We start from the raw sequence: 11,049 nt of genomic DNA on the forward strand, positions 1-11,049 counted from the left end.
GATAAAGATGTTGCAAAATGTAGCATCTTTTGTAACTTGTGTCTCTGGAGTTCCCAGCCTGTCTCTCTCTTCAGAATGGGAGGAGGGAAAGGGAGCGGAGGGAGTTCAGTCTGGAGGGTGGGGCGGGTATATTGCAGCCCCCACCAAGGTGTGTGTGTGGAGGCTCCAGTTCACCCACCCCACTCTTCAGCAACAGCTGGGGAGCCCCAAGGATGAGCCTTTTCCCCCTCCCATTCTGAAAACAGGGATCACTGGCAGAGAGCCTGGCCATTGATATGGGAACCTGGCTGCAGGGCTCCCAGAAGCAGCTAGATTCCCTTCTCCCCTGGAACCAACAGTGAACTTCTGTTTGGTCTGGGGTAAGGTTGTAAGTCAGAAAACACTTTGCAAAAATAGTTTTGAGTTACGGCTGGGAGCTGCACTTCTGTCTGCACCCCAAATGTTTGAGGAAGGGGATTTTTGTGCCTAAAAGCTTGCCTAACATCCTTCCTGACTACAAATTTGGTCCCATAAAAAATATCGCTAAACACATCCTGATTCTCATGCATTCCCTAGACCATCATGGCTATTGCAATGCTGCTACAGTGATATTTATTTATATTTCCCAGGCTGTATACTCGTAGCTCCATTTCTCCCTGTTAATTGGGTAATCGGATTTGCTGCTATCTGAAGGCTGAGCTTCTCTCTTTGTTACACAAAGGATGCATCTACATGAGGTGCTTACTGCAGTTGCCTAATTAGCTCTGCAGTAAAGCGTCACTGTCTACACAAGTTGTGCTATTAGGCTAGGGTAAACTAATTAATTCTGCCATGGCATAGTGCTGCCCAACACAAATACTATTCTACAACAGAGCTATTTATTCTACCACAATGCATGTGTAGATAGTGACCAGTCCAGTGTAGGCTGGGGCATGAGGGTGCCCCAGCCAGCCACTCTACAGCACATTGAGCCAGGCAAGAGCCAGCCAGGCTGGCAGGACTCCCCCAGGCCTCCTGCCAGCCGAGGCTGCACTGTCTTAGCTCAACATGCTGCGGTCCCAGGGCTCATGTGTAAATGCTGCACCCTGGAGCAATAAACTCTATCGTGAACTGTGCTGGAGTTTATTGCATCTCATTAATATTCTTGTGCAGATGTGCTCAGAAAGATGTAATGAAGGTGGACCCAGCCTAAGAGGCTGTACATTCCCAAGAGACCAATTCAGTTCTGTGCTTCCCTGGAACACTGGAACGTACACACACCCAGAGAGACAGTCACTTCAATGACTTCAGCTTACCCTGACATATTTGGCCTTGCTTTAAATGACCTAGCAGTGATACTGCTAACACTGTTGCCACAATAACACAGAGCTCTTCCCAGGCTTTCTACCCAGATTCTCAGCTGGGTATGTTAGTCTGTGCCAGGCTCCATGCTGCCATGGATAGACCGCTGCCAGTATCTAAGCTAGCTCGTCTATCATTATCCAGCTCTGTAGTCAGTGCTGTGACTAGTAGACACACTGGGTTTTAATGCATCAGTGCAAGCATGCAAGGTGGAGGGGAAAGCCACTGGGCACTGAGTTTGTGGCAGCACCTCGTGCATTAAGAAGATGCGGCTTTCTGTTTTACATGACCTGGCTTTCATGGTGGGGCTGAATCCTGCTGTTTTCCCTTAAACTGGTATGTGAGAGGCATCAGCAGGCTAAGCCTCTTGCTCACGTGCCACACTTCGTCGGGTGTGCTCCCACCTTTATGAGCAGGGACATGTCACTCACAATGGTGCTCTCAGTTCTTGGCCACTCTGCCGAAGCTGCCATTGAGGGAGGCAGGTCATACAAGAGATGGGGTAGAATGGTGTTTTGTGAAAAGAAGAGTTGCCCATCTAGAACCTTACTAAATCTTATGAGCTTGTTTCCCCTGCAAGTAGCAGGCAGCATTTGCTGTTGGTCACTCTGTGGCTGAGTTTGATTGGAACTAGTGACTCCCTTCTTCATGCTCTGTACACGACAGGCCCCAAGACAGAGAAAGAGGGGTTTGCTTCAAGTTCTTTACCTTGCTTTTCCTCTTTTTCCATTTCCCAGGTGCAGATTGGGTGTCATTCTGATGACCTCACTAATGCAAAGGAGCTGATGCGGGCCCCAGTGGTGATACGTAAGTGCCAGGTCAACTGCCAGAACCAGTCAGTCTCCTGCCTCTGGGGTGGCCTCATTTACATTGTCGTACCAGGCGGAAGCCAGCTGGGGAAGGTGCCTATTGCTGTAGAAGGAGCAATCAAAGCTCCTTTCTTCAGACTTGGTAAGTATTTTTTCTTTGGTGCCTCTCTCCTGAGAAGCTATTGTGATGGGTATGTGAGAGAAAGCTGATCCAGTGGTTTGGGTGTTACTATAGAAAATGGAGCCCAGGTTTCTAAGCTCTTAGGCTGTTGTACACCTCTGGGTAACTCCAGGTGAGATTTGAGCCTCTCTTGCTTCAGTTCCCCATCTGTGAAATGGTGGACTACTGCAGGTGGATAGTAGGTGGAGGAAGAGTTGGCACTGGAACCCAGGTTGGCATCTGAAAGTATCTGAAATATTGACATTTTCCCAAACACTTAGATGTTGATAGACTGACATTCTCTGAAGACAAAAAAACACTCTGCTGAAAAAAGTCCAACCAGTTATAATAATTTTGCCCAGCTTCCTTTTCTTTATTTTGCTTTCCTTTTGATGCCTTTATGTGGCTATTTCAAGTCATTGTAGTAAAAAATAAAATAATTAGCCACTCTGATAAGTTTCCTGGTTTTCCCATTGGCCTTCTCTTGTTCTACGGAACTTCTTTCTCTGTGTCACTTTAAATTAAAATAATGTGGTGCAGTTTGACACCTCCTAGTTTCTGAGAGGTGTATTAGAATTCAATGGGAAGGGACAGGTGGTAGCCCCCAAGCTAAGCTGAGTGAAGGCCTTTTTTGGCAGTATTGCTACATCCACACCAGGGGTTTTGCTGGCATAGAAGTGTTGGCTGAGGGGTGCCCTCTTTTGACACTGTTACCGACTACTGCTTCCTAAGTGTTGTGTAACCAGACCTAGCTGAGAGACTGGGGTAGTTTAATTTGTTTTCTGTGTGATGCAGGAGAGACCTGTAAACGCCAATGGCAGACCAACATCCGGCACTACCCTGCTCCCTGGGCAGAACTAGCGACTGAGAATCTGATCTTGACTGTGCCTGCTGACAACATCCGCCATGTAGAGAACCCAGAGCCACTGCTGACCCTGTGGGATCAGATCACGTGGGCAATAGCCACGCTGGCAGCAGCACCAGCAAAATTCCCAAGGCCAGAAAGGATTGTAACAGATGTCCAGATTTCAGCTGGTGAGTGTATGGTCATATCAGGGGTTCTGACAGAAAGGGTTTCAGACAACAACTCCAGTTCCTTCCAAGGCTATTTTATTGACTAAAGTTTTAGATGAATGAGAAGGGTGAAAGAAACATGCAAGCCTAATAGAACTGCACGCCCATTTGGTTCCTCTGTGTGCTTAAAGCATAGATACACTCTAAAGAAGGGCTTTATAAACTACTGAGATGCTTTAACATGCAGCTCTACTCTGGAAAGTTGGCACTTTCTTACTTAGTAGATCTGCTCCTTTAGCTGTGTTCAGTCAGGGGGCATGTCTACAGGTGTAATTAATACTATAAAGGGTTGCTGTGCTCAGCATCTATACATAACAGCATCTATACATAACGTATTTACAGGTAGTAGCTAACTGCACAGTAGGCTAATTTACTGCACAGTAAATGGTGTGCATGTGTAGATGCTGATGCTTTACCGTGCAGTATATTAGTCTACTGTGCAATGCCCAGTGCTTCCTAACTTTAGTGGCTCAAATACTTATTTTACTCCTTTTTCCCCCCTTCCTCATGGTTGTTCTGCAGAATTAGTATATCTTGGCAAGTATGACCTAGATTCAGTTCCTTCTTTTTCTCAGTAACAGGCTTGCTTACTAACTTTCAATTACAGCCCCTTATATTTACACCTCTGCATGTTTATTGAAGACAAAGGGGTGCATTGAAGACAAAGGGGTGCAACTGTGGGCAGAACTTTGCCTGCAAAACTTTTGTTGCTGGTAGCGGTAGAAAGAGAGAACAAACTCAGCTTGGCATTGAAAACCTAGCATAAGTTTGTAGTATTTTAACTTGCCATCTTAGTTGATCTGTTGTCTACTGGATGATAGATATGGATCTGTTATTTTTATGGAGTCTGTTCCCAGAGCAGAACAACCCTTGTGGGTGAGAATCAGTATCATGCAGATGATCTGCACAAGGTCTGTGCACAAACACTGAGGTCCTGTCCTGTGGTTAAATCAAAGTTGTTTGTTGTGAAACTTTGGTTATCTTGGATAAATGCCAGCTGCCTAGAACTGCATTCTTTGTACTTAAAATTCCTCTAGGTTTCTGATGGACTTGCATTTTGTCTCCCTTTTTAAGGCTGGAGGGGCAGAATTTTTGTGAAAAGTTGCTGGCAGCTGTCCAGTAACTGCCATTAAATTCCATTTCCTTTTTATTTATAGCCTCTTTTTTACTTTATTATTACCACTGTAGTATTTTCCCTCTGGCCTTTTTTGTCCCCTGTTTTTCTTTGCCCTCCCTTCCCTGCTTTATGTTTTGGTTTTTTAATTTCTACCCTTTTATATTTTCACTGACATCCTGTCACATTTTTAGCTTCTCTTCTTACAACCTGTCTGACATCTTTTTCACTTTCCTGATTTCCATCTATTCCCTTTTTCACAGACAGCCTCTTTTCCACCTTGTATTTTATCACTGTTGTTTCCCTCTGACCTTTTTTTCCTTTTTCGCCCTGCCGTCTTCCTCATCCCCTCCCCTGCTTTACCTTTTGTCTTGCTTATCTCTACCTATTTACATTTTCACTGACATCCTACCACACTTTTAGCTTCTCTCATTCCTTGGAGTCTCAGACCAAAAGAGACTCCCTGGACCTGACGACAGGTAATTGCGCCCAAAAGATTGCTAAGAACTTTTTTCCAACTACTCAGTAGGCTATTAGAATGTTTTTTGTTGTGATACACTACTGTGCAGTGTTATACTAATGTGCAGTACGCGTCTCGTGTGATGCGCTCCCTGTATACTCCTAATTGGCCCATACTCAGTCACATAAGTGGTATTTTTAAGCCTACTAAAGGGTTAATCCAGCCCTGCCAGGGGCAAAAAGATTGGACACCACTAATCTAGTCTACTGAGCATGCTCTGTATAGATGTGTGCACTTAACTTGTCTGCACTGGAAAGGTACTTGCAGACTCTGTGCAAATGCCAAAAAGGCCATTTACATAGCTGGAAAATTCATTCAGGCACTCAAAAGGGATCCTGTCCTTAATTTTCCTGCTCTTTGGTTCCAGTTTGTAAAATGGACATAGTAGCACTTGCCTTGCTTTGTGGTATCACGTGGGGAAGTATATTAAAGATACTTGGATGCTGTGGTAATGAGGGCTCTATTCCTTGGATGGAATAGGAATGTAAGTGATATACAGTAACATGGATAGTGCTAAGCATGCTAAGTAAGTGCATCTGTGGTGCTGGGGTGATCACTTACACTGGATGTTGGCATTATGTCTTCCTTCTAGGCTGGATGCATGCTGGCTACCCCATTATGGGCCATCTGGATTCAGTGAAGGAGATGGTGAATGTGGAACATATGCGAACAACTGGCCTGTGGGGTCCCATCCATGAACTAGGACATAATCAACAGCGGGCAGGCTGGGAATTCCCCCCTCACACTACGGAGGCCACCTGCAACCTCTGGTCTGTCTATGTACATGAGAAGGTGCTGGGTATCCCCAGGAACAAGGCCCATGAAGCCCTCCGGCCAGCGTGTCGAAAGGAGAGGATAAAAGGGTATCTGGAGGAAGGAGCTCAGCTGAAGGACTGGAGCGTGTGGACTGCACTGGAGACATACTTGCAGGTAACTCTGGGAGAGATGAAACTAGGTCTGTTCTCACTGGATTTATTAATCCCTTTGGCAGATAAAATACCCCCAGGTTGTTGTCTTTGGCCTACGCAAACATGTGCTCAGGAGTTGGACCTGTCATAGGTCTGTAAAGCACCTGATGGGTTCTTTACCACTCCAGCATCCTTTGGGTTTAGGTCAGAGTCCTCTAACTTCTCCTCTTTCTCCTATATAGCTTGGTTTACTGCTTTGTATCTCTCTCTGTCTCAGAAGTCATAAAGTAATAGTCCACCTTGCCCATGTCATATTCACCAGGTGATCTAAGTCTCTCACCCAGTGATCCCTTAGTTAGTTACCAGCCAGTCCATATAGACTTTTTTCTTGTGTGGTTACCTTGCTGGTCCTAGGAGGCTTTCATTTGAATAGAGGATTGTCATAGTTTGGTGATCCTTCACAACTTACTCTTCGGCAAGTATAAGAATTTATCTTGGCACCAATTTCATGACAATGTGGATGATGTAGAACAATTTTTACAATCAAAACGGTCCTGTAAAACAAGAGAGATGATGATTTGCTGTAGCAGTACACAGACATATCCTAACCAGTCCCATTCTACTATCATCCAGCCCTCTAATTCAATCTAATCTTGACCATTTAACTTGAATTCCCTGTCCCGTGCCCAGTCACCCTTTTCTCTTGAAAGGGTGAAGGTAGGCTGCTGGGGCTGCAGTGATGGCTTTATTGCTCGTCCTATTGGAGCTTCAGTCTCTGGATTATTCTGTAATGCCAGTGGGAGATTTTTTTGTTTGCAGCAAGCAAAACATAAAGTTTGTCAACCTTACAGGATTATGATCTGCCTCAGCTAGCAGTATGTGAACTGTTTTAATTAAAATGTGTACCTCTTGTGATGAGTAATGTTTGAAAATAGTTCATGTCTGTGATGTGAGGGCCACCAGTCCTTGCAAGGGTTAAATGTACTTTATTGAAGTGTCTTCATATCCTGAATATGGAGGTTGATTTAATCTTGATTTGCGTTCTGAAAAGTTGCATGAGGTGGGATGAAGCAGTCTCTCATGTTCTAGCTGTGGAAGACAACTGTGCTGTTAACATTTCCCTCTCCTTGGTCCTCAGCTGCAGGAGGGCTTTGGCTGGGAACCCTTCATCGCGCTTTTCTCCGAATACCAGAAGATCCTCACCATCCCCAAGGACAACCCCTCCAAGATGAATATGTGGGCTCAGAAGTTTTCTCTGCAGGTGAACAAGAATCTGGCTCCTTTCTTCATGGCTTGGGGATGGCCTATAAAGAATGAAGTCTCCTCAGAGCTGGCAACTCTACCAGTCTGGGAGGAGAACCCCATGAAGAAGTATATCCCTGTGAAAATATGACCTAGGTTGTGAGATCCTTAAATCTAGTGCCTAACTCCTATTGGTCTTGTGAGCAAGATGCCAAAATGCCTTTTAAAAGCTAGGGTCAAGTTTCTAAAACATAAGTTAAACAAATCTGATATTACCCCCCTCATCGACCCAAGTATCTGATCCACATCAATATCTGAAACTACTAGTCTTTGTATCATTGGGCAATTACCCTTAGTTTTGCACAGAATGCTTCAGCTGTTTGGGTGAAATTCACCTGCTTGCAGAGGACTCAGCAGAGGTCAATATACCATTCAAGTCCTATGTAAGACCTGTTGTGAGGGCTTACATAGTGCACAGGCCTTACACTGGCCCTCTGCCTAGAAGTGATTGCATGCGGTTCCTGCAAAACCTGTCTCTGCACCCATAGATTCTTCCTGGGCAGAACATTCACTGTGCTTACCTTGTGGATCATATCTCAGGATATTCTTCCTCAATGCAAATACTGTCAATGGCAATTGAGTTCTTCTAGTTTATTGTTTTAATCTAGGTAATACAAGACCTCCATTAGAGGCTTGACCAGTTTTAGTTCTTAAGCTTTAATCTCTAGTAGTTTCCACACCCATTACCATAAAACCCAGTAGTCATAATGCTTTTATACAACTGTCATTTGGCTGATAACCCAGATACTGATAATTTCTTTCTGCTTTGTCTTGCTAATTTTCATTTGTATTCTGTCTTGATTGCGCTCCCAATTACTCTGTGATACTGAAATGTGTGAGGTTAAATTTTTGCCTCGCATTTTACAGTTACTTTCTGTTGTTTGGCACTGATATAAGAGGGTTTTCCAATAAAGTCTGTATGGTATGCTGGCACAGGGCAGGGAACTCTTCAATCCCGTATTAGCCCTGTTTTGAAGACCCAAAATGAAACTTGTCATGGTGTCTACGCAAGTGGACTTCATCCTCAGTGAACTTATAAACAGAAGTCAAATAGTGCATGGATGGAAACAAATGGTTAAGAATGTTGTCTGTTCTGTTATGGAACTCTGTGGTGTTGAAGCTGTGGCATTAATTTATTTTTTCTTAAAACAGAGAGAGGCCAAGCATGCAGAGGAGGGGCCAAGTCCTGGCATACAGAGTGTTTCATCAGTTTCAGTGGAGCGATCACAATTTATGCCAGTTGACATTCTGATCTGATGTACTTAGGGATGCATGTTAATCAAACCCAGTTTTAAAACAACCAATTCAATTTCATTTGTTGGCAGGGTGGGGTTCTTTTAGTAAAAAAAAATATATATAATGCCATAAAATGGGAAAAATTGGATAAAAATTTTGCTTGGTAAATGCCAGCTGGGACCTTGGTTGCAAAAACAGGCATCCCAACTTGGTCTCTACAGCAGTAAAACAAGACATTGGTGTAAAGAGAGATCCCAGAAAGATCAATGAAACTAGTCGGTGTCCTGTCTGGAACAAGTTCACGTCATGGTTGAGAGCAGTCTTTCACAGAAAAACAGAAAAAGAAAATACACTTGGAAGATATATTAACTTCAGACAGATTGAAACCAGGCTCTCCTTCTCCAATAAACTCCAAAAACTGATGGGTTCATTGTGAAACTTTCTAATTAAATGTGATTAATTGACTTTCTTTTCACAAGAAGTAGTTAGCTATGTTAGTCTGAAGGCAGCCAGAAGGCAGGGTACATTTGCACCTTATAGACTAAATTATGGATGTACAAGCTTTCATAAATAGTAGTTTACTTAATCAGATTATATGAAGGGACTGCAGGAACAAGAGCTCTGCATGCTGCAGTTCCTGTGTAGCATTTGATAATGTAAACTGCTGCTTCTGAAAGCTTATGTATCTATGGCTTAGTGCAGGGTGGCCAACCTGCAGCATACATACCACAAGTGGCACAGGAAGCTTCTGTGTGTGTGGCAGACTGCAGATCAGGGAAGGAACAGGCATCACAGTGACAGATAGGGTAGGAAGCAGAAAGCAGAGAAGCAGGTTGGGTAGGGGAAGGGGATTGGATTGGTGCTTGAAGAGGGTATGGGGCTAATTTGTGGCAAGTTTGCCAGTGGGTTGGCTCCAAACGATTTAGTCCAGTGGTTCCCAAACTCTGACAGATTGCACACCACTAATTTAAAATGACCTTAAGTACCACTAGCAAATTTTTGTCATATAAAGTAATTATAATAAATCTGTTAACGCGTACCACTGACAGGTTGTCTGTGTACCACTGGTGGTACCCGTACCACAGATTGGAAACTGCTGATTTAAGGTGAAAATCTACCTTGCCTTCTGCCTTTAATTTTACAGTCAGCTTGTCTGATGAAACATCACTTGCTAGTGTCCACACACATGCTAGATAGTCCCCTGTTCCTATAACTTGGCAAAGAAACTCCTAATACTGCCTAGTCAAAGTTAATTTAACTTCTCCAATGTGTCTCTAAGACTGCCTAAGACACTTGCAGGCAGACTACAAAATAAATAGGCATGATATTTCTCCAGGATTAGGTAGCATGTGGAATGAGAACTCTTTCAGGTTAAGCTCATGGCTGGAAACAGTTTGCTCCCCAGTGAGGCTCCTCTTTGAACACCCCTTATGCACAGTGAAGCATTTGATAGCATTTAATGATAGATTCCTTTTAATAATACAGCCAAACCCTGTACTATAGCCTCCATGTCCTTAGGTTCTTCTTCTCTCAGATCCCTTATAGTATCACAGACTCAGAAAAGTGTTGTTAAAATACTCTCAAGAGGAAAAGGGATGGCCCCCCTGCTGCAGAGGAAGGCAAAACATTCCTTCCTGATCCCAGATGTGGTGATTGGTCTGACCCTGAACCGAGAAGCAAGACCCTCTAGCCAGGAGACTCCAAGTTTCAGTTTTAGCAGGAGCATTGGCGCACTCAGTCAAAATCCCCAACTTTGACTGCAGCCAACCCTAACACTTCTGAGGAAGGCAAAAAAATACTTCTGACACCTGTAACAATAGGGGAAAAATCCTTCCTGGCACCATGCGGCAACCAGCAAAGTCCAGAAGTGAGAGAAAAACCAAAGGCCCTAAACTCTGCTTTGAAACCTGGGGTATAAAACCTTGTGTTGAGCTAGATAGAATCCTTTTAACATGCATTATAGTTACTTTAGTAGGCTTGTAGCTGCATTAACTATAAGTTAGTCCAAGTTAGCATATGTGGGTGCATCCCCACGAGTGAGCATGTGTAGTTTGTGGCGCCACAAACCCATCTGTGGCACTGCAAACAGCACATACCACATATGCATGCATTTGCCGTGCTACAAATTAGCATAGTGTAGTGGGTTTGATCCTGGTGTCAAAAAAAGCCCGTGCCAAAAATACCAGGGTGGCGCATGTGGCTGCAGCACGTGCCATCTGAAACCGGAACCTGGCCGGCCACAGTCACACTCTGGTTGCTGGCCAGGCTCCATGCACCTGTGCACCCAGATCACCACTGCTGCATCCCTGGGAGGCCTGCAGGACCAGGTTTCATAGTTTCATAGTTGGTAGGGTTGGAAGGGACCTGAGCAGATCATGAAGTCCGATCCCCTGCCATGGCAGGAAAGAGTACTGGGGTCAAACGACCCCAGCAAGGTGTTCATCTAGCCTCCTCTTAAAGACTCCCGGGTTAGGAGTTAGCACCACTTCTCGTGGAAGTTGGTTCCAGATCCTAGCCTCCCTGACAGTGAAGTAGTGCCTCCTGATATCTAGTTTAAACCTACCCTCTGCCAGCTTGTGAGCGTTATTTCTTGTCACTCCTGGTAC

The 11,049-nt window shown here is 44.4% G+C and overlaps 1 protein-coding gene across 6 annotated transcripts in view; it reads left to right on the plus strand.

Annotated features, from left to right (window-relative positions):
- TCAF2 (TRPM8 channel associated factor 2) overlaps window positions 1-11,049 on the plus strand; it is a 34,372-nt gene that overhangs the window by 18,361 nt on the left and 4,962 nt on the right. For 5 of the 6 annotated variants that reach the window (XM_025191274.1, XM_025191278.1, XM_006035125.3 and 2 more), the window contains 4 exons: window positions 2,058-2,271; window positions 3,085-3,324; window positions 5,590-5,927; window positions 7,044-8,140. In XM_025191274.1, the coding sequence (XP_025047059.1) occupies window positions 2,058-2,271; window positions 3,085-3,324; window positions 5,590-5,927; window positions 7,044-7,298 (1,047 nt within the window). In that variant the 3' untranslated portion in view covers window positions 7,299-8,140. Of the gene's footprint in view, window positions 1-2,057; window positions 2,272-3,084; window positions 3,325-5,589; window positions 5,928-7,043; window positions 8,141-11,049 lie in introns of those variants that run through there. The other variant, XM_025191276.1, reaches the window with a different exon arrangement.

The sequence above is a fragment of the Alligator sinensis genome, unplaced genomic scaffold (genome assembly GCF_000455745.1).
Source record: "Alligator sinensis unplaced genomic scaffold, ASM45574v1 scaffold1386_1, whole genome shotgun sequence".
Lineage (NCBI taxonomy): Eukaryota > Metazoa > Chordata > Crocodylia > Alligatoridae > Alligator > Alligator sinensis.